The 25,099-nt window shown below is 33.4% G+C and overlaps 1 protein-coding gene and 1 long non-coding RNA gene across 2 annotated transcripts; both read left to right on the top strand.

The window, feature by feature from the left end:
- Positions 1-17,168: 17,168 nt before the first annotated feature.
- Positions 17,169-18,570, top strand: LOC145312292 (uncharacterized). The gene is made up of 3 exons (XR_013876989.1): positions 17,169-17,240; positions 17,719-17,789; positions 18,482-18,570. It is a non-coding gene; the product is annotated as an uncharacterized LOC145312292 (long non-coding RNA).
- A 1,830-nt stretch (positions 18,571-20,400) lies between these two features.
- Positions 20,401-25,077, top strand: LOC145312284 (uncharacterized). The gene is made up of 4 exons (XM_080151524.1): positions 20,401-20,488; positions 21,594-21,684; positions 21,984-22,072; positions 23,399-25,077. Exon 4 carries the CDS (start codon positions 23,423-23,425, stop codon positions 24,515-24,517), a length of 1,095 nt encoding a protein of 364 aa, XP_080007650.1. The 5' UTR covers positions 20,401-20,488; positions 21,594-21,684; positions 21,984-22,072; positions 23,399-23,422; the 3' UTR covers positions 24,518-25,077.
- The last annotated feature ends 22 nt before the right edge of the window (positions 25,078-25,099 follow it).

Genomic DNA, 25,099 nt, shown 5'->3' with positions numbered 1-25,099 from the left:
TGGGTCAGTAATTACCCCAACTATTGGTATCTTTCAAAAAAAACGGTGGCGGGACCGCCGCTCCCGCCGCCCGCCGCCGTTTTCCGATGCCACCAAAAAAAATTTTGTTTTGCATTTCTCGCCGAATTAGGCAATTTGGAATCATTTGAGACCATGTTATTTTTTTCAAAAATTTTTCCCCTCACAAAAAATGTACAATTTTTGTACATTAAGGTATATCTTTAATTCAGTGGTAGGTACTCCTGTGATTTAAAAGATATTGAAACAAAATATTTTTAGGTAGGTCAGTAACTAATGGCAGAGGTACGGCTGCGGAAAACGGTGGCGGGAAATGCAAAAAAAAATTGGCGGCGGAAAACGGCGGGAGCGGTGGTACCGCCGCCGTTTTTTATTCAAATATTTATTACTGACCCATCAAAAAAGATTTTGTTCCAATATCTTCAAAAGCACAGGAGAAGTACTGAATTTAAGATATACCTTGATATACGGAATTTGAAAAAAATGACTAAGTCCCCCCCCGCAGGGCTGCTTGTAGAGGGAAAATTTTTTGAAAAAAATAACATGGTCTCAAATGATTCCAAATTGAATAATTCGGCGAGAAATGCAAAAAAAATTTTTGTGGCGGCGGAAAACGGCGGCGGACGGCGGGAGCGGCGGTCCCGCCGGCGTTTTCTTAATTCAAATATTTTTTACTTACCAACCTAAAAAGATTTTGTTTCAATATCTTCAAAATCACAGGAGAAGTACTGAATTTAAGATATACCTTGATATACGGAATTTGAAAAAAATGACTAAGTCCCCCCGCAGGGTTGCTTGTAAGGGGAAAAATTTTTGAAAAAAATAACATGGTCTCAAATGATTCCAAATTGCCTAATTCGGCGAGAAATGCAAAAAAAAAGATACCAATAGTTGGGGTACGGAAAACGGCGGGAGCGGTGGTACCGCCGCCGTTTTTTATTCAAATATTTATTACTGACCAACCTAAAAAGATTTTGTTTCAATATCTTCAAAATCACAGGAGAAGTACTGAATTTAAGATATACCTTGATATACGGAATTTGAAAAAAAATGACTAAGTCCCCCCCCCCGCAGGGCTGCTTGTAGAGGGAAAATTTTTTGAAAAAAATAACATGGTCTCAAATGATTCCAAATTGCCTAATTCGGCGAGAAATGCAAAAAAAAAAGATACCAATAGTTGGGGTAATTACTGACCCAGCCCAAAAGATTTCATCCAATTATCTCTAAAACTAAGGGAGTAGCACCCAAAATAAAATTGCTGGTATGTCGTGGCACGAGTCACCACATTCCCCCCCCCCCCCCTTTATAAATTCATGTACCTTACCTCGAAAATTTATGTAAGGGTATCTTGTTTTAATTTAATATCATATTTTATATGGAAAGCAAATCTACAATTTGCTATTTGTCAGTTTATACACATTAAAATCAGGGATCTAAAAGGATAAGACATAAAATTACTCCTTCTGTAGATATAAATTTTTGGTTGAAACGTTTGGACACTCAACTTAAAAATACCAACCAATCGGAATGCATTTATAGTCCCCAAAGTTGTTGGTCAAACAAATAATGAAACGTAATTATAAATCCTCTAGGACTGGTGTAATAATCAGCTCAATGTCTCCTCCCTCCCTTTTCCCGCAATTATCTTTATTTAAAATAACATCATATCATATTTGCTTGTTCAGTTTCTAATTAAAAGTGGGAGGAGTCCGCGCATTGAGCATCATATTTAAGTAAATGGGCGGAAATTTAGCTCATTTTAATAAATATAACTATTGTTTATGATTTCGGTTGATAATTGAATCACATTGTCAGTCAGCAACTAACTTTCAAGGTGAACAGAGAGAAATCCATTATACAGATATATCAAAAGGTATTTATATATTTAAAGATTTTCTATATTTACGGTTGGCTTTTCCGTCCATAACGGTCAGCTCTTTTCGTTAATTTTGACATATTAAGATTGTCTTATTGATTTCAAACTTTGCATGATGATTTCTATAACAGTTAGGTACAATTTGGAAAACGTAGCAACTGTATAATCATTACCATAAAGTCTGTACGTCCATTTAAAGAATGTTGATTTTTAACCTTCCTGACACCTATTTTTTATGTGTTATAATAATCTCTTTCATCTGTTTTTTTTTTGAATATTGATTTCTATAATAACAAGGCACAATTGAATAAGGAGGCATCTCTATAATCAAGTTCTTAAAATGTAGAGTGTCCTGTAATTAAGCAGTTTTGCAACGAATTTACTTTAAATCTTCCTTAGAAATATTTATTTTCTGCTTATTCAGTTCTGACATTCTTAATGTGTAATGTCATTTATTTAAGAGTTTCGCTTTTATGAATGTTGTCATTTTTGCCTTTTAAAAAAATTTGCTGTCGCACTGAGTTACGGTGATGAGAGTTCGAGTTCTAGTCCCCATGTGGCAACTCGAATTTCTCAGTTGAATACATTTACGCAACTTCCCCTGGTTGTGTAGGAAGGGGATTATTGAGTAAGTTTGGATACCTAATAGTCAAGTACATACTGTTAATTACCATAAAATGGGCTATTTGGAAATGCTTGTACCTAATTGATCATAGAACAGCTGCACTGCATAAACCCTGACATATTCTAGGCATTGTTATTATACTGAAACAATTGTAGAAACATATTTAAAACCTCATAGGATTCTTTATATATGAAAATATAAAATACACAGATTAAAATGCGAACTTATTTTATTGGAAACATGTTAATAGATTCATATTATTACTATTAAATCAGCAACATAACTATGACAATTAAAATAAGATTCTTGGTTCACAGTAGGATGGAAGAGTGGGACTTGGGCCAACACAACAGTAGACCTGTAATAGTATATATTCTAATACTACTCTTACTTCCTCTTCTTGTCCTTCTTCTTTTGTCTCCTTTCTTTCTTAGAAAGCTTGAGATTTTCTAACTCTTCCTCCAGGCTGAGCTTGTTGTGATATAACGCTTCCTTCACCTTGAACAGCCAGTCATACGAAGCATCCTGCCATCTCTCATTCTCACGCAGCCTCTTTACCTCCAATTTTAAACTTTCTCCTTCTTGCTTTTCACGGAGTAGATCAAGCTGAAGTTTCATGGTTTCTACCTCCACCCTTAAACCAGTGACCTCCGCGCATTTGTCCTTATACAGAGACGAAATGCGGCCGGTTACCCTGCTCACCTCACGCTCGCGCTGGTAGTTGTCACATGTCCTCCCTGACTTCATCACCTGGTGGAGCAAACGTTCCAAACAACCATTTGACATCGGGCTTCTCCCTCCTCGCGGTATTGTGCCTGAAACTACCGAATCCGCGCGGTTGCGACTCAATGTCCTGTGGGATGTCCTCCTGGGGTTACCTTTCCTGCTCGAGCTCCGTGCACGGCGTCCTCTAAACAAGCCGCGTGACTTGAGTAGACAGACCATGTACTCATCCTCAGCCCATTCCCGGGTCATGGACAGCGGCAATGGCATGGGCAACGGGATCAGGTTGCGCTGCTTTGGCCTGCGTTTGTGTATGTACGCATGCTTATGATGCATCTCCAGCCATCCTAGCACCTGTTGAACAGCCAGCTCCGACGGTGTTTTCCCAAGTGAGCTCTTGCTGAAGAACTCAGCATAGCATGCTGCAAAGCATGCTAACACGCCCTCTTGGGGTGACATAAAAGCTTTATGTAAGCTTAATGCCTGTTCCCCTATGGACTGCGTGTAGCTACGAATGTCATTATTTAGTTCACCAATGGTGAACCAGTGACGTTCGTAATCGGGGACAAATCGCATCGTTGAAAACGTTATTCGATGCAGTCCACCCAATATCGCCGCCTCAGTGAGCGTTTTGACACACGCTATGAGGGCCTCGTTCGTCTCCTCCATGAACCACCTCATGAACACGTCCACCGAGATGCACATGGGCCTGGTCTCCTTCTCCATCCAATCCAGGGTGGCCTCGATAAACTCGTCTAATGTCTCTTCCTCGGGTACCTTGAAGAGAATGTGCGTTGAGGCATGTGGGGACTGCTCAATCTCGAAATCATTGAGATGAACTCTCAGTGGCTCGTCCTCTCGTGCTCCCTGGCTGCTGCTCGCATCTCCCTGGTCCATGGCCTCAACCTCGCTGTGGGCTGCTTCCACTGCCTCATCAGCCCATGCGGCAGCTGACTTCGACATACTGAAATTTGAAAATTAGTCAGTATGTTTGAAAATAATGTTATTAACATTTTTTACATATATGTAAAAGTTTATTTTGTTATTGACTAAAAACAAGTATAAATATATTATCACGGAGATATGCCAGCTTGCTACAATCATACATTCCTGGGACATATGCTTGAAAATTAAATCCTCAAAAAAAATTTGTAAAATATTTCAGTACTATGCAATCATAATTTTAATCAATTTTAAGATATCGATGCTATAAGCATTTATCGATGTGATTCTTATTTTTGGTAACTATTGGTTGTGTAATGTGTATATCACAATTTTATTAACTAGCGGCTACGCCCCTAGAGGCCTCTAGTGGCACTTTGAATGTTTTTTTTTTTTAAATATCTAATTACAGAAATAATTGGTTTATGTTTCGTTGGAGTCTCTTTTTCGAGAGGGGTAATTTTTTTCTAGGGGCGATTTCTCCTGATAGGGTGGTGGTACCCTCCCCCAAAATAGTTATAAACCTTCCCGGGACTTATGAGAAGCTACCCTGTTAAGGAGAACCCGATCGGTTCAGCGGTTAGCGAGATCCTTCGTTACAAACAGACAAACACACAAACACACAAACACACAAACAAACAGACAGACATCGTTCTACTTTGTATTATAGATATGCTTGATAAAAGATTTATTTTTCTTAATGATTGGTACATGTTTTTGAGAAAAAAGATGAACGTAAATGTGTCAAATGTTTAGAATTTGGATATATGCGTAAACTTTGTGTTGATATGGAAAATGTTTTGACACAAAAAGTAAAACTTTGTTCATTAATGAACCAGCTACAGAAAAAAATCTGTTTATAAAAATATTTTGATAACAATAGATTTTTTTTGAAAATAGCTACCTTGGAAGAATAAGCTCCGGTGGTCTTACACAGTTAGAAAGCTCAGAAACTGATACTTTTATCGAAATAAAACACATAACTTATTAACTTTCTGTAGTTCAATCCGCCAATGATAATAAAACACGACTGGCTGAAACTTTTTCAGTTTTTCGTATATATTTTCTTGAAAAAGCGCAATGCCGCGTTATTTGTTGTTGCGGTGTTGCATTGTAGATATGAATTTACCGATTTTTATATGTGTATTTCCGGTAATTTCAAGATACAGCTCTACTCGATATGATTTTGTTTGTTTGATAATGTCGTCTTTTAATTACGATGAATAATTTTTGTATAAGGATTTAAAGCGACTTGGAGATTAATAAAAAATTACTTATTTTTGAATAAAAATGTTTATTTTCTTTAATGTGTGGTTTGTAAAACATGAAAAGTATTTTCAATGAACGATTTTTGTTAAGTAACAGTTGTTTAATTTTTTTTGAAAAGAAAGTTTTTGTAAAGAAAGAAAAAAAATTGGTGATCTTGGGGATCTCTGAAACCATGGTTTCAGGAAATTTTGAAAATAATGTTTTTCTCTTTAGTTTTGGATAGCTCTGATGTATTCAGGGCTGATCTTTCCTGCTTGCAAAATAACCATGATTTTTCTGGGGTTTACTCCCCTCTTTGTCAAGATGTCTGCGGCTTGCAGATCTCCTGGCACCCAAACCAGTTTCCTGATCTCCTTGTTCTCCAGCCACTGTTTGATCATGCCTATCTCTCTGCGCAGTCTGCGCTCGCCTACGTCTGTGGCACTGTGGATGATGGTATATGCATCAATGATGGCTGTTATGGGGAAATCCATTTTCTCTCCAAGCACCTCTTTCAGAGCCCATCTGGTGGCTATGGCAGCGTCAATGCCTGTGGTGAGACTCATTGTTTCAGCTGCCAGTGTAGAGTTTGTGACTCTTTGAATTTTGTTGGCTTTCCATTCCAATGGAGCACAGTCTCCAGTTTCGGGATTTACCAGAAACATGATGTATCCCTGTGCACTATCTACTCCATCATTGAGATTGCCAAAGCTGGCATCTGTGAAAACCCAGATGTCAGCTTTCTCAAGATCTTTGAGATCTGAAACTCTTACTCTGGAGATATCTTTCATCTTGCCAAGAGTCTTTCTTGCAGCTTTGAGATCAGCTACAGTTCCACCCTGCATTTTTGTTGATGCTTCAATCAACTCGAATGCCAGGTCTGGTCTTGTGGCTCTCACTGTCCAGTTTATTGCACCTGTCATTTGTCTGATCAGAGTCAGTTCCTCTGGAGTCATCTTGTCTGTGGTTTGACTGAGCCTTTTTGCTTCAATCTTGGGCACAGTGACACCTTCAACATATTTGTCTTGATCCAGGTTGATTCCATTCTCATCTTGTTTCAACATGAATCCAGTGTACATGAAGTTGTTTTTTTCAGATTTGCCTATCTTGAAAGCACTCAGTACTTTGTTCAGTACCACTTTATTGAAGAATTTGGTGCCACAATGAATGAAATCATCCACATGAATACCAATCAGTCCTTCCAATTCTCCTTTGTCATTTGTCAAGAAGAATAGTCCAGAGTCATAGATTGATTTCTTGAATCCTAACTTCTCCAGATTGTGTTTCACCTTCTCATACCACTTCTTACTCGCATCCCTCAGTCCATACAAACACTTTCTCAATTTCAACAGCTTCTTTTGTAGCTTCGCCTCCTTTGGAGGTTTCACCAGGACTATCCTGTCTAGCTCATTTCCTTGAAGAAAAGCTGACTTGACATCACTTGCACTGATGTTCCATTTGTTTGTTGCAGCAATCGCTAAAATGATTCTGAATTGTTGGAGATTCTTTTGGTACTTCCTGTAGTTCTTGGAATCCTTTTGCTGTGAGTCTTGCTCTTAGCTCATCTCCTTTCTTGGTAACAACCCATAGAGTTGTGATATACTCTTGTCCTTTATCTTCTATCACTTCATATGTGTCAAATTCTTCTAGTTTGTCCAACTCCTTTTGTTTTGCTTCCAGAGCTTCTGGAGTGTTGGTGTCATCTTTGTCTACTAGTACTGCTAGTATCTCTTCATGTAGATTCCTATCAAAGTTATCTTCTCTTTCAGTCCTCTCTACTCTTTGTTCTTCTACTTTTCTCAGCTCCAGAATCTCTACATCATCACTAATTATTTGTCCATCTTCTAGTGAAAAGTTATACCAATTTGGGTATTTCCCTGATCTTTTACCACTGCTGATCACTTGGGCATTTTTCCATTCTCCGTCCACTTTGATTTAAACTTTTTCTGCTCTCTTCAGTATTGCAATCTGTGGTTTGTTGTTGCTTTTCTTTGCTGGTCTTCCCTTTTTCTTTGTTTGAGTCTGTTCAGGAATTTCCTGTTCCATGTTGTTTTGTTCTTCAACATTTTCAGGTTCAACTTCTGCTGCATCTTCCTCAGTTTCTTTTTCAGGGATGTTTTCACTTGTTTGTGTTTGTGATCTAGGTAGTGTGTTCTGTATAGTGACCTGTGATTGCTGTCTCTCATTGTTTTCCTCTTGTGGGATGGTTTTGGTATTTTCAGTCTTGGCACTTTCAGCCATGGCACTTTCAGCCTTGACACTTTCAGTCTTAGGTTCTTCAGCCTTTATCTTTTCCGCCAGTTCAACTTTGACTGGGTGTAATCTGTTGGCATGTACTTGACCAAAGTACTTTCCATGTCTGACACATATGACTTTCCCGTCTTGGTATATTACTTTACCAGGACCTAGCCATTTGTCATCCTTCTCCCTTCTGTAGTATACATAGTCACCATGATTGTATACATGTTGTGCAGTGCGGATCTTTGACCTTAACGCTTGTTTCAGGTTTTTACAGTTTTGTGATTTGATGAAAGCTGCTCTGCATTCATGCATTGCCTTGAGTTGATCCTCCAGTGCTTTGCTGTGTGTCTTGATCTCCATGGCAGTGGGAGGTTCATCAATAATGTTTGGCAAGTTGGGTTGTCTGCCATAAACAAGTTGGAAAGGTGAAAATCCATACACTGTGGACAAAGAATTTTTGGCTATGCAGGACCACGAGACAGCAGTCTCAAGATCCATGTTTGGAAAGTCCACCAGTACTCTTGCCAGAATACTGTCTACTAAGGCATGATTCCTTTCACATAGTCCATTACTCCAAGGACTATATGCTGCAGTAGTATGTATAATTATGTCAAGTTTACTCATTGCCTCCATCATGACAGATCCTGTGAACTCTAGTCCTTGATCTGTAATGATTTCTTTTGGTTTTTGAAAATATCTTACCCAATGAGTCATGAAAGCTTTTACTACTTCCTCAGGTGTTTTAGACTTTAATACAGTGCCTACTGTAAATCTTGTGAAACAGTCAATCATATAAAGTATGGGTACTCCTTTCCATATTTTCAAATCCATGGCTATGCACTTGTCAAAATCATTTGCCATTGGTAAGGCTACTGATGGTTTGTCTGGCAGTCGTTTTTTGAAAATACAACCTTCACAACCATCAATGATTTTATCTATCATTTCATCAAAATGATCCCTCCATTTTTCTGCTCCTTTGAGAAGGTCAACGAATTTGGATTTGCTGCCATGACCAAATTGCCGATGGAGCTTCTCCAAAATTTTGTATTGTTGTCTTATGGAGGCTTGCTCCAGATCTATGAGCATGACATGTTCCATGACCATGGAGTCTTCGTGGTCATCTTGTCCTAACAGGTTAATTATGTAATGACCTGCGCTAGTTGTGTGTAGTTTTATTGGTTTACCCTTTGCTGTGGCTGTGTCATCAATTAGATTGATTGCTATGCCCAGCTTTTTCATATGCTCTTTGGACATGAGCAATGGAATGTCACTATCAATGACATCCACGTCTAATTCATGGATCTCATTGTTTATTATGACTGGTATTTTGTATATACCTAGTGACGTCAGAGATTGTTGGTTACCAAATGTAAATGAAGTTATGCTGTGGTGTGGACCTGACAGCAAATGTTTTAAGTGTTTGGGAATTGCTTGCATAAAAATTTGTAACCATTTCATGCCTGTGACACTGCTTAAGCAGCAAGTGTCAAGAGCGGCGGCATTTAGAGTTTCTGCCGTAAATTTTGATAATTCATCTTTATCTGAAGTGAAAAAGATGTGTTTTTGGGTATTTTCCATATTATCCTTGTCCTTACTCTCTGCTTCCTCAATTTCTTTGAGAATATGCTCCGGAATGTCGTCTTCCGTGTCGGACGTTTGTCCTTCTATTACGAACGCTTGTCTGTATCTGTCCTGTCTCTGTCCGTTGTTTTTGATATTATAGGGACATTCTCTTTGTAAATGTTTGATTGATAGACACCCCCTGCATTGTATAATACGCCCCCTAGCGTCTTTAGGGTTTGTTTTGTCCCCTTGGTCATGAGAGTTTTGTGCTTGGTTATTTTGGTAATTACCACTATTGCTTGTCCCGTTTGTGCGATTATTATTATTAGGGCGATAGTTCCTATTTCTATTATTTTGGAAAGTTTTTCTCTTTGACCATGCCACGAAGGCTTCTTCATGTTGCGCCATGAAAGCATCTGAAAGTTTTTCCGTGTTGCTTTCGGTTTTAAGACCAAAAACATTTGTCAGCATATCAAACATTTTATTCTTGACATTTTCATAGAGTTTTTTGTCATCAGACAAATCCACTACTGAGTTTAGCAATTCTATTTGTTGTGCAGAAAGATAAGCATTATTCATAAGGAATCCTGCTTTTATATCGCTTGATAATGTTGTCAACCCTGCATTTTCAGCTTTGGAAACTAAGTATTCAAAGTGTTTTGCATATTCTGAAAATTCTTTACCAGCCTCTCTCTTATATTCTACTATTTCCCTTAGACATTGGAATTTTAAGTGCTTGGAAGGTTTGCCAATGTGGCTATCTAGAAATTCTAAAATTTTATCCACAGCGTCCTCTGCAGATCCTATTTCTTCAGGCCTATATTTTAGGAAAAGTTGCCTTTGAATATTCACACCAAAACTGGGGTGATCATTTTTAATTCCTGCTAAAAGAATTGCTCCCCTTTTTGCTTTGGGTATGTCTGTAATCATGTTCCATAATACCACATTGTCTTTGTAATCCGAATAAAGCGAATAATCCGAAAGCTTTGGGGCTTCCGTTGTGACCCTCACTTCTGCCATTTTACTGGAATCCGATGAGGTTTCGTGATTTTTGGAAATACTATTTTTATGAAATTTGTAAACTTCGCTTGCTTTCATGATTTTTTGATATTTAAATTTAAGTCGAAAGGTGGCGTTTTGGGAACTATTCTTTTCTTTAATGTGTTTAGGAGTTGTCCTACCCATTAACTTAAGCTTTGTTGTTTGGAAAGAATTAAAGCTTTTGTTGCGCTACTTTTGGAAATTTTTTTCCTTGTTTTTCGCTACTTTGGATAATATTTAACCTTGTTTGGTTAGCGAACGGAATAAATAACACACAATAAACTATTTTCTTTATTATTATGTACTAGTTTATTTGGTAAACATAAAATATTTTATATGTTATTAGATTGTAAATAAAGTTATTATAATTATTTTTGAAAATACACCGGCTACTACGAGCCTAATCTAAGTATCAACACCAGCTGCTACGAGCTTACAATATTATTCTCACATCGAATAATTATATCACCAGCCAACTACGGGCCTAACATTTTCCTTGTTTCAGTAATTCTTTTTGAAAAAAATACACCAACCTCTATGGGTTTATACATTTGAAAATAAATAGCCTAATGTTCAGAGTTTATGCATTGTGGAAGTCTATGATATCCGTAGATCTTTCTTGAAAATTCTTACTTTTTCAATTTGTAGCTCTGCTACTATTGTTAATTACCATAAAATGGGCTATTTGGAAATGCTTGTACCTAATTGATCATAGAACAGCTGCACTGCATAAACCCTAACATATTCTAGGCATTGTTATTATACTGAAACAATTGTAGAAACATATTTAAAACCTCATAGGATTCTTTATATATGAAAATATAAAATACACAGATTAAAATGCGATCTTATTTTATTGGGTACATATTAATAGATTCATATTATTACTATTAAATCAGCAACATAAGCATAACAATAAAATAAGATTCTTGCTTCACAGTAGGATGGAAGAGTGGGACTTGGGCCAACACAACAGTAGACCTGCAATAGTAGATATTCAGATATTTATTTTAATAAAAATAATATTTCAGGAGATTAAGAGAGGATACACCAGCATGAATACCTGTGATATTTGTAATAAGAATTTTAAACATAAATCTAATTTGCTGGTTCATAGGAGGGTACATACGGGTGAGAAACCATACTCATGTGATCAATGTGAAACATCTTTCTATGATAAAAGTGCTTTGATTAAACACAAAAGAATTCATACTGGAGATAAACCATTCTCATGTGATCAATGTGAAAAGACATTTTCACAAAATAGTAAATTGACTGTCCATAAAAGGATCCATACAGGTGAAAAACCATTCTCATGTGGTCAATGTGAAAAGGTTTTTTCTGATAATAGTGCTTTGATTAAACACAAAAGGATCCATACGGGTGAGAAGCCATACTCATGTGATCAATATAAAAAGACATTTTGTCAGAATGGTGATTTGACTAAACACAAAAGGATCCATACAGGTGAGAAGCCATACTCATGTAAACTTTGTGACAAACATTATATTTCTAGTTCAGAGTTAGCAAGACATAAAAAATCCCCTGGTCATTTAGAAATGATGAAAAGCTGTAATAATACAGTTCCAACTTCTGTATCAATTAGTTTAATTAATTATGAACAAGTTTATATCAAGGAAGAAATTAAAGAAGAAGAAATATTTGATGAAGATCCTCTCTCTATCCAGATGAGAGTTGACAATATTGAAGAAAATATTAAAAAAGAAATAGAAGACCCTCTTTCTTGTGAACAAAATTATGATGAAGATAGAATTGATGATATTGATATTGTTCATCATAAAATAGAAATATAAACCTTTAATTGTCATAGGATACAAATGTTTATTTAGAGAGACAGGATTAATGCTCAATTCAAATAAAAATCTAAATCTTTTTTTTCACATTAAAAATCTGCGTTTTATTTTTATTTGTTGCAATTTTTAATTCATTTATAAATAGCTATTGTGTTTATTTCAATAAATATGCGAATATTAATTTTTTTTATGGTGTGTCTAAATTCTAAATATACTTATTTTACACTTGGTTTTACAGGATCTCCACATTAATCCTGTCTTCATTTTATTCCAATTACATTACTGTTAAATGTTTTTCTTTATGTGAATTATTTTATTGTTTTTTGTATAAAGACATATCATTAATTTATTTATTTATCTTGTAGTGTAAATTAGATTAGTGTAGATTAATTTATAATAAATAAAAATGCATAGAGTATAGATATCAATAAGAAAGAAGTTTTCTACTATTTTGTTTACAAACACACAGGTTATTCTTTTTTATTACTTAAGGTTTATTAGGTAGAATTAGCGTTGGTCAGTCTGTACCTCTGTCCGTCCGTTTGTACTTATGTCGGTAATGGTAAACTCTTTAATTTAGACATGTTAGAATTGTCCTTTTTAACTTTTCATGATGATTCCTATAACAATTACGTAGGATTTAGGAAGCGTAGGTAGTAACTCTATATTCGTTACAAGAAATTCCCTGTATCCAATGAAAACTGGCTGATTTTTAACTATTGACAACTAATTTTTGTATAATTTTTGATGTATTTTTTGGACTAGTGATTCCTAGGATAACAAATTACATTATTGTAAGCAAGGCATTTTTATAATCAAATCCAAAGTATTAAAGTATGTCCTCTGCTTTATCCTGTATTTAGGCAATATTGCAACAAAATGTTAAATTTTGTTTGTACTTACAAATTAATGTTCTCACACTCAACAAAAGTTGTAGCTCCTTTGTCCTTTCTTTTGACTTTAGAGCTTAGCTATTATGGATGTAATTATCCTTATTTATTACTAAAGGTTGTATCCCAATATAGAGAGATGATTACTCCCTAATTTTTTTGTGACGATTTATAACCCGCAGTTTAGGTGTGAAATTGTGAAATTTGTAAAAACCAAGATTTTTTAACCACGAAGCGCTAGTAAATTTTTTTTAGGGTCTAGTTGGGGTGAATGGGGATAAGAATCTAAAATAATTCTAATTCCAATAACTTAGATTTTTTTTCAATTAGATTATTTACAAAGTTTTAAGCTCAAGATTCAGTACATTTTACTCACGGTTTACGAGCTCCCGGCACCTAGCACCATCCCCCCCTTATATTTGTTGCAAAGTTGTTGCATAAGACCTAATTCTTCCAAAAAAAAACTAAATTACAATAGACATAATCCTACAAAAGACCTAATGACAGCATCCATAAATCTGGGGGCCCTAACCCTGTGGGGCTACTAAACATTACCTAACCTAACTTAAGTATGTAGGTTCGATAGATTTGGTCTTTTTTTATTCTATGTTTTTTTTTCATGAAGATAAAAAATAATTTCCCGCCAGAATAAATTTCTGATTATGTATTAGTAGACTGTAGGAGGAGTCCGCGTTGAGCATCATTATTAGGTAAATGGGCGGATATTTGGTTTAGCTTTATTTTGTATAAAAAAAAAGAATAGACTATTGTTTATGCTTTAGGTTGATAATAAAATCAATGACAGTCAGCAACTAACATTCACAGTGAACAGAGATAAATCTGCAGAGGAATTTTGATTGTGGGATAAACTCATAAAAGGTACCTTAATTTCTTTTATCAAGTTTTAATTGCAAAGCAAATCTACAATATTGTTGTCCGTTGGTTTGTACGTACAGCATGACCCTCAAAAAAGTATTTTTAAGCATCTGCAGCCCTTATTTCTCAATGAATTTTAAAAAAATGCATATGTCCTTGTTCTCCATAGTATTCCACATAAGTAGATATAAAAATATTTTTTTTACCTCCATTAACACCGGAGATTTTTAGAGCTAAAGTTTTGAAAAAGTGACTGAGAAAAAGAATTTTTTTTTGTTTCTCTTATTTTTTGGATGGTTATATTATGTTTTTCTGGCAACTGAATAATGAGACACAAAGAAAAACAAGTTAACTAATTATTTCTTTTTTATTCCACCAAAAAATATAAATTTTTAATGGCAAAAAATACTACTGAATGAATTGATAATTTGCAAATTTTAGGTTATTTATTAACCCTTATTTGAGAAAAGGATTAATTATGACAGTTGCTCCGCCTACTTTTGTGACACCTCAATAATTTAATAGGGGGTTAATTAAGCTTTTTAGACAAAAAAATCATTATGTTTTAATTTTATTTTCTTCATAACTTTTTTGTTATTAAAGTTAGGATTGTGAAACAAAAACAATTTTCCTGCTATATTCATAAAGATTTATTTGGTTTTTTAATCTTAAAAAAATTTGCCTAATAAGTAAGTTTTTCAAAATATCATTAAACTAAAAAGACTCAAAAAATATGTGTAAAAAAATGCTTTTTACTCAAAAACTAAATTTTTTATTTCATTTTTGTATAAAGTTTCTGCTAGTAACAAAAATAAAAGGATTTCTACCTTAATTTTGCTAAAAAAGTCGTTTCATGTTAAAAGTTACTTTTTCCTCAGTCACTTTTTCAAAACTTTAGCTTAAAAATACTTTTTTGAGGGTCATGCTGTATATACCACGTTACATTTTCCTGTTTGAGCCACCACCTTTCACAAATCTTATATGATATCGTTTTTATAACCAGCAAAATACAGCTAGATGTTTTTTTGTCAAAATGTTAAAATTTACAGTCATGCTTAAAGCAACTGCCATAAATACATCTAACACTAGCATTTATACATTCTTTTTTTTTTCTTCAAAAATTTCCCCCCTTACAGGCAACCCTGACATTTTTTTAAAGATACTAAAACTTGGGGTATTAGTGACTCAACCAAAAAGAGTTTACCAAATTATCTCTAAAATAAAATTGCTTGTATGTTGTGTTACGAGTGACCACATTTCCCCCCTTTTCTTTATTGATGAACATGAAAATAGTGACTTTATAAACAAGTTATTTCTTTTCTTTTTTTAAAATTCACTTTCGCCGTAAAATCCTTAAAGTTCTTTATATTTTCAATAGTTTTATACATTTTGTGTTTCTTTGAAAATATCATTTTAACAATATTTTGTATTTTAATTCATAAAAAAAATAATTTCAGGAGATTGAGAGAGGATATACCAGCATGAATACCTGTGATATTTGTAACAAAAATTTTACACAGAAATCCAAATTGGTTGTTCATATGAGGGTTCATACGGGAGAGAAACCATTCTCATGTGATCAATGTGAAAAGGCTTTTCCTGAAAATAGTGCTTTGACTAAACACAAAAGGATCCATACTGGTGATAAGCCATACTCATGTGATCAATGTGGAAAGACATTTTCTCAAACTAGCCATTTGACTCAGCACAAAAGGGCCCATTCGGGTGAGAAGCCATACTCTTGTGATCAATGTGAAAAGACTTTCTCTGATAAAAGTTCATTAATTGTCCATAAAAGACTTCATACTGGTGAGAAGCCATACTCATGTTATCAATGTGAAAAATCATTTTCTCATAACAGTAATTTGACTGCCCACAAAAGAATTCATACAGGAGAGAAACTATTCTCATGTGATCAATGTGAAAAGACATTTTCTCAAATTAGTGGTTTGATTAAACACAAAAGAATTCATACAGGAGAGAAACAATTCTCATGTGATCAATGTGGAAAGGCATTTGCACAGAAAGATAAATTGACCCGTCATGAAAAGATCCATACTGGTGAGAAGCCATACTCATGTGAACTTTGTGACAAACATTATACCTTTAGTTCAGAGTTATCAAGACATAATAGATCCCCTGGACATTTATAAATGATGAAAAGATGTAATAATACAGTTCCACCTTCTGTATCTATTAGTTTAATTAAATGTGAAGAAGTTAATATCAAGGAAGAAATTAAAGAAGAAGAAATATTTGAAGAGGATCCTCTCTCTATCCAGATGAGAGTTGACAATATTGAAGAAAATATTAAAACATTCTCATGTGATCAATGTGGAAAGTCATTTTCTCATAATAGTGATTTGACTAAACACAAAAGGATCCATACTGGCGAAAAGCCATACTCGTGTGATCAATGTGAAAAGACATTTACAACTAGTAGTACATTGACTGAACACAAAAGAATCCATACAGGTGAGAAGCCATACTCATGTGATCTATGTGAAAAGACATTTTCTCGTAATGAAAGTTTGACTGTCCATAAAAGAGTTCATACAGGTGAGAAGCCTTACTCATGTAAACTTTGTGACAAACATTATGGGTCTATTTCAGAGTTGGCAAGACATAAAAAATCCCCTGGACATTTAGAAGTGATGCAAAGCTATAATAATACAGTTCCACCTACTGTATCTATTAGTTTAATTAAATGTGAAGAAGTTTATATCAAGGAAGAAATTAAAGAAGAAGAAATATTTGAAGAGGATCCTCTCTCTATCCAGATGAGAGCTGACAATATTGATCCTCTCTCTGTTTAAATGTAAATGAATGAGAGTGTTGTAAATAGTTTTATCAGAGAATTATAAATATTATTTTACTTTCTGATGTAAAAATCCAAACATTAAACATAATTTATCCTCCAATTTTAATTAATATCCGTAACATCTCTACTTTATGATATTACTAAATACATCGCCCAGTGATCAAAGACTCTTTTTCAGTTTAATACCAAACTTCCTTAATTAGTGAACTGTTTGTCCAGCCGTTTATGAAATAGTATTAAACATGCATACGTACATAAAGAAAGACATTGTATTGGTTAACAATATAAGATTTGTATTAGAATTCATTTATTGATAATGACAAATATTTTGTTTTTATTTTGACATCATGTTTCCATAATGTAGAACTAATAATGTAAAATTAACTATTATTTTTATTGTATTTTAGTATAAAGACAAATTATTAATCTGTTTTTTCATCTTGTAGTGTAAATAGAATAATTGTCAAATGTAAATATGTATATTATTTTCAGATTAATTTATAACAAATAAAAATGCACAAAGTATAGATATCAATAAACTAATTTTGTTTACAAACACAAGGTATATTGAACCTACTTATTTGCTAAAGCCAAGGGCTTTTAAGTGCCAGCAAATGTTTTTGAGGGATTTCAAAGAAGGGGGGAGGGGGGGGGGTGGTATTATCTAATATAATTCCAAACATTATATAGTGTTTTTTTGAGGGGGGGGGGGAGTTTTACTTCTTAACAAACTTACTTATAATATCCATTCAATTTAGATGACAATTTTTCATGTCACTTTTATTAATCCAAATCTTTTCTTGAACCTATTCAAGTTTCTTATTTATCTAAACAATAATTTACCGCAAGAATCTTTATCTAAAAAATAACACCCCCACCTTTTAACAAAAAATAAATTTGCTTGTCCAGTTTCTGATTAGGTATTAGTGTGAGGAGTCCGCGTTGAGCATCTTGATTAAGTAAATGGGCGGAGATTTGGTGAAGCTTTATTTTATATAAAACAAGAATAAACTATTGTTTATGTTTTATGTTGATAATAGAATCAATGTCAGTCAGCAACTAAGTTTCACAGTGAAAGAATCCATTATACAGATCTACTTTATATAATAAGGTATTTATATTTTTTGTGCTTTACGTCATTACCCCAGATATGATCTATTAACTATTTCAAAACTACCTTGACACCCCTCTGGGATGTTTGAGAGGGTGTACTGGGTATCCACTACCCTCAAATTTGCCATATCACCCCCCTACAGCTCCCTTCTGCAACACCTCTAAATTAGTAATTAATTTGCTCAATACTCCCGATAGAAGTTAATCATTAATATCTCTTTCTTCTATGGCTTGGGGAGTTTTAAATAAGAAAACAAATATTTCACAGTTGTGAACAATTTAACCCTTGTATGGATAATATAACTAAGTAACATTTCTAAAGTCTTTGATTTTAAGTATGCAAGTTTCCCTAAATATTACTGTATAACTATTTACCATCATTTTAGTTTGATGTCAGGTACATTTGTATTTTACAACCTTTTAATAATAACTTATATTACCATCTTAGTTTTACAGAATTATTTACATTATTTGGTAGAACTTATCTAACAAATGTATAAATCTAAAATATGATAATAATTGCCGCCAGAATTTATTTATTATAATCCCCCTTCACTGAAGCATTTTCTAACTTAGCTTCTAATTATAAGTAGGAGGAGCCTTGTTGAACAACAGAATTAAGTAAATGGGCGGAGATTTGGTTTTGCATTATTTCTATTAAACAAGAGCTAACTATTGTTTATGATTTAGGTTGATAATTTAATCATTATCCGCTAGCAACTAACATTCACAGTGAGCAGAGAGAAATCCAATATACAGATCTACTTTCAATTATAAGGTATTTATAGTTTTTTTTTGCTTTAAGTTTCTACAGAAGGAGTTAGGCCGGGTTAGGTGTGTTATCTGATCTATATGAAATTAAACATTGTTTAAACTATGTATAAACCAGTAGCGTGCACAGAGTTTTGACACCCCTTTTACGAATCTTAAGACCTTTATTAAGCCAGAACCGAGGGGGATGTGAGCCTTAAGGGTTTTAATACAGACTTCAAGAGGGGTCTTTTTCCTTTATATAATCATAATACTAAGAATTTTGAAAAATCGTCCTTTGACATATCTTCACTGTATAGGGTATTCACCACCCTTTATTTTGCAATACTTCCATTCCCCAAAAAAACCTCCTTCTACACTCCTCTAAATCAGAAATATACATGTATGATCAATGTGAAAAGACATCAAAAGTTAAGTGTAACTAAAGATTGCTTAATGCATGAAACATAATGTTTTACAAATAAACTTTTGTTTTTATTCTATGTGGACTACATATATGCTCCTAGAAATTAATCAGTCTGTTTAAAAGAAAGGTAGCGAGGTATATGTTGATATTTAAGATAGACTGCTGATTTTTTTGTTTGTAAGGATTCTATGGAAGTTTTAGATTTACCTTTTGTAAAAAAATTAATCTGGAAATATTTTGTTTTGTAATAATAATCCATAAAATATAATTTCAGGAGAGAGGATACACCAACATGAATACCTGTGATATTTGCAACAAGAATTTTAAACAGAAATTTCACTTTGTTGTTCATAGGAGGGTTCATACTGGTGAGAGACCATACTCATGTGATCAATGTGAAAAGACATTTCCTCGCCTTGACCATTTGAATAAACATAAAAAGGTTCATACAGGTGAGAAGCCATTCTCATGTGATCAATGTGGAAAGTCATTTTCTCATAATAGTGATTTGACTAAACACAAAAGGATCCATACTGGCGAAAAGCCATACTCGTGTGATCAATGTGAAAAGACATTTACAACTAGTAGTACATTGACTGAACACAAAAGAATCCATACAGGTGAGAAGCCATACTCATGTGATCTATGTGAAAAGACATTTTCTCGTAATGAAAGTTTGACTGTCCATAAAAGAGTTCATACAGGTGAGAAGCCTTACTCATGTAAACTTTGTGACAAACATTATATCTCTAGTTCAGAGTTTGCAAGACATAATAAATCCCCTGGACATTTAGAAATGATGAAAAGCTGTAATAATACAGTTCCACCTTCTGTATCTATTAGTTTAATTAAATGTGAAGAAGTTTATATCAAGGAAGAAATTAAAGAAGAAGAAATATTTGAAGAGGATCCTCTCTCTATCCAGATGAGAGCTGACAATATTGATCCTCTCTCTATTGAAATGTAAAAAAATGATAGTGTTGTAAATAATTTAATCAGAGTATTATAAATATTTTTTTACTTTCTGATATAAAAAAAAATCAAAAATATACTTAATTTATTATCCAATTTAAAAAGATATATATTATATAACATCTTTACTTTATCATATTGGCTTAAAAATTTCTTCACAGTTACTAAACTTCCGAAATTAGGGAACTGTTTATCCAGCCGTTTATGAGATAGTATTGACCATGCATACATACATCCAGAAAGACATCCTATAAGTGTATATAATAAGCTATTTGTATTTTAACTTAGAATTAATTTATTGATAATGACAAATATTTTGTTTTAATTTTGACGACAATAAATAATGTAAAATTAATGAAACCTTATTTTTATGTTTTTTGGTATGAAAACGCATCATTGATTTGTTTATTTATCTTGTAGTGTAAATAAAATGATTATCTAATGTAAATATATTATTTTCAGATTAATTTATAACAAACAAAAAATGCACAGAGTATAGATGTCAATAAGAAAGGAGTTTTCAAGTAATTTTGTTTACAAAAACACAGGTTATTCACTTTATTACTAAATATGTCTATAATTAGAGTCAGTCAGTCTGTACCTCCGTCCTTCCGTCTATACTTATGTCCGTAATGGTAAACTCTTTAATTTAGACATGTTAGTATTGTTCTTTTTAACTTTGCATTATGAAATCTATAACAGTTAGGTAAGATTTAGGAAACATAGTAACTATATAATCGTTATTGTAGCAATTACATTATTGTAAGCTAGGCATCTTTATAACAAAATCCAAACAATTAAATATGTCCTATACTGTATCCTGTATTTAAGCAATATTGCAACTAATTTATGTTCAATTTTATTTATAAATACTTACATAATTATGTTCTGACACTCAGCAAAAGATATTACTCGTTTGTCCTATCTTTTGAATTTAGAGCTTTGCTTTTATCGATGTTATCATCCTTATTTTATTACTAGAGGTTGTATCCTAATATTGAGGGTAATATCTCTTATCCTTTTACCTTCCTAATAGTTTAAAAGCGATTTTTTGTTTAACTTCCCCAATTATTGTTGCTGTTTACGAGATCTTTGTCTATAATAATATTTTGCCACGTAAGGGTCTGTAAATCCTTGAAGATTTAATTGCTTGTCAAGGACATCCTAGCTTTTTTAGGGGGGGGTGGTAATTCAAAATTGGTTGGGGTAAATGGCACATAAAAAGTTTTATCCCTGGGGTAAACTGGGGAGGGGGGTTGATTACCCCCTAATTTATTAGTGACGGGTTATAACCAGCATTTTAAAAAGGCTTCTAACCATGGTGAGAAGTGCCAGCAAATTTTTTTGAGGGATTTCAAAGGGGGGGGGATGAGATTGGTATAATCTAATATAATTCGAAACATTATGTAGTGCTTTCTTGAGAGGGGGGGGCGGGAGTTTCAATTCTTAACAAACTTACCTATAATATCCATTCAATTTGCCGCCCGAATTTTCTTTAAAATAACTCCATACCCTTTATAAAAAAACATTTGCTTGTCAAGTTTCTGATTAAAAAGGGAAGGAGTCCGATTTGAGCATCTTGATTAAGTAACTGGGAGGAGATTTTGTGAGATTTTAATATTGAACAAGAGTTAACTATTGTTTTTATTTTAGGTTGATAATTGAATCAATGTCAGTCAGCAACAAATATACACAGAAGAGAAATCTGCAGAGGAATTTTGATTGTGGAATAAACTCATGAAAGGTACTTTAATTTCTTATCATATTTCATGTACAAAGCCTTTCTCCAATTTTGACCGTCTGTCCATTTTAAGTTCGCATTTATTCTGTTTGAGCCGCTAAATTACATTGATATTATATAATGGCAAAATGATATATGTACAGTACAATGTACATTTTAAAAAACCTATATCATGTAACTCATAATGTATGATAAAAAATAATTTGGAGGAGTCTGCCTTGATCATAATATTTAAGTAAATGGGCGGAGATTTAGTTTAGCTTTTCTTGATAAACAAGACTTAACCATTGTTTATGATTTAGGTTTATAATTGAATCATTGTCAGTCAGCAACTAACCATTCATAGTGAACAGAGAGAAATCCATTATACAGATCTACTTTATATTATAAGGTATTTATATTATTTTTAAACGCGAATTTTTTTATATTTATGGTCGACCCGTCCGTCCGTAACAGTCAGCTCTTTTCATTAAGTTGGACATGTTAGGACTCATCTGTATAATCAATTTCTTATCTTGTAATTATGCACCTTTGAAACAAATTTACTTATAATTTTCCTTAGACATAAAAATTTATAGTTATTCAGGTCGTTTGTCCTACTGTTCCAGAGCTTCGAATTATGAATGTTGGCATTCTTGTTTTTTAAAAAAAATTGCTGTCAATTTTCGAATATCACACCTCCTCTAAATATCACTTGATTTGTTGGTCTGTCTGTACTGCTTTGATTCAAATTTTTATAAGAAAATTGCCTCTCCTCAGCTTTTATCAAAGATAGGTTGCAGATTTTTCTTACAGTCCCGAAAGTTTTATAATAATGTTTTCTTATTAGTTTGCTTAACAACTTTGGGGACACTAGTGAATTTTGATTCGTTGATACATTAAGTTGAGTGTTCAATCGTTTCAACCACTAATTTTAATTTGCAGAAGGGGTAATTTTGTGCATCATCATAGGGAATGTACATCGACAATTTATTGGCCATTGTGTTATCCCTTTAGATTCCTGAATTTTTCTGCTAGTCTGGTTTATTTGAGCTTGGATTTCATGGATATTGTCATTTGCGTTTTTCTTTTATGATAACAATTTATTTCCAGTTCTTTGTGTATGTATTTATTTATATTTACCGCCTTAAATCATAGAAGTCCTAGGTTGGGGATAAAACTTTAAATCCCTCATTTTACTCCCCTGTCCCAAATATTAAATTCTAACTCCCCCCATTTATCATTAATTTAGAACAGTTAAAGTAGTAGGAGTTCTAAATATTCTTTAAATAATAAACTAAAACTGGGGTGGGGGGATGGTTGGGTTATAAAACCATATCAACCTCTGTATAAAAATATAAATGCTGTCACTCCATGTTTGTCAGCTTAACTTTTATCAATATTGTTATCCTTGTTTATTACTTTCTTTCTACAATTTTATAAGCGAAGCTTTATTACATTCGTCTGTATATACGTACATAACACCAGCTCTTATCGTGAATTTTTGCATGTCAGAATTGTTCTGACAAATCCTTTAACAATAAGTAAATGATCTCTAAAATTGTTGCTAGAAAGGTTGTTTGTTCTTTCACATTATTAAGCTTTATTGAAAACAACTTGGATATGGCTTTTACAATTTTTATTCCTTGTTTATATGGAAGTTTCAGTTTTAATCTGAATGTTGTGTTGTGGAAAAAAAAACTATTTTATGTTTTTCTTAATAAAAATAATATTTCAGGAGATTGAGACAAGGTATACCAGCATGAATACCTGTGATATTTGTAACAAGAATTTTACAAAAAAATCTCTCTTGGTTGTTCATAGGAGGGTTCATACAGGAGAGAAACCTTACTCATGTGATCAATGTGGAAAGACTTTCTCTGATAATAGTAATTTGACTAAACATAAACGAGTTCATACAGGTGAGAAGCCTTTCTCATGTAATCAATGTGAAAAGACATTTACAACTAGTAGTAACTTGACTAAACATAAAAGAGTTCATACCGGCGAGAAATTATACTCATGTGATCAATGTGGAAAAACATTTGTAACTGGTAGTACTTTGACTAATCACAAAAGGATCCATACTGGTGATAAACCATACTCATGTGATCAATGTGAAAAGACATTTTCTCAAAAAAGTGAATTGACTGTCCATAAAAGAGTTCATACTGGCGAGAAACCATACTCATGTGATCAATGTGGAAAAACATTTGTAACTGGTAGTACTTTGACTAATCACAAAAGGATCCATACTGGTGATAAACCATACTCATGTGATCATTGTGGAAAGTCTTTCACTAAATGTAGTAGTTTGACTGTACATGAAAGAATTCATACGGGAGAGAAGCCATACTCATGTGATCAATGTGAAAAGACATTCAAACAAAGTGGTGAATTGACTAGACATAAAAGAGTTCATACCTGTGATAAACCATACTCATGTGATCAATGTGAAAAGACCTTTGCAACTGGTAGTCACTTGACTTTACACAAAAGAATTCATACAGGTGATAAACCATACTCATGTAAACTTTGTGACAAACATTATATCTCTAGTTCAGATTTATCTAAACATAAAAAATCCCCTGGACATTTAGAAATGATGAAAAGCTGTAATAATACAGTTCCAACTTCTGTATCTATTAGTTTCATTAAATGTGAAGAAGTTTATGTTAAAGAAGAAATTAAAGAAGAAGAAATATTTGATGAAGATCCTCTCTCTATCCAGACGAGAGCTGACAATATTGAAGAAAACATTAAACAAGAAATAGAAGATCCTCTTTCTTGTGAAGAGAATTATGATGAAGATAGAATTGATACTATTGTTATTGTTCATCATAAAATAGAAATATAAACCTTTAATTGTCATAGGATACAAATGTTTATTTAGAGAGACAGGATCAGGGGTGTATATTCTGCACAAGATTTATTTTTTTTCCCCTGCTACAAAATTTTTTATTTTTTTTCCCCCCTAGTTTTTTCTCACCAAGAAGGGGGGAAAATGGAAAAATATTTAAAGAACTCTATATTTTATTTATTTTATCCCTCCTACCACACATTTTTTTGGGTTTTTTCACCAAGGAGGGGGGGGAAATGGAAAAAATGTTTTCAGTTTTCTTAATTTTTACATTTTTTTCCCTCCAACCACTTATTTTTTATTTCCCCCCCCCCCCCTGAGCAGGGGATCCCATGTAGAATATACACCCCTGGACAGGATTAATGCTCAATTGAAATAAAAATCTAAATCTTTTTTTTCACATTAAAAATCTGTGTTTTATTTTTATTTGTTGCAATTTTTAATTCATTTATAAATAGGTAGCTATTGTGTTTATTTCAATTAATATGCGAATATTAAATTTTTTTATGGTGTGTCTAAATTCTAAATATACTTATTTTACACTTGGTTTTACAGGATCTCCACATTAATCCTGTCTTC

The sequence above is a fragment of the Acartia tonsa genome, chromosome 2, assembly GCF_053477335.1.
Source record: "Acartia tonsa isolate MP-2025a chromosome 2, ASM5347733v1, whole genome shotgun sequence".
Taxonomy (NCBI): domain Eukaryota; kingdom Metazoa; phylum Arthropoda; class Copepoda; order Calanoida; family Acartiidae; genus Acartia; species Acartia tonsa.
The sequence above is the reverse complement of the archived record's forward strand: the minus strand, read 5'-3'. Positions and strand labels throughout refer to the sequence as shown.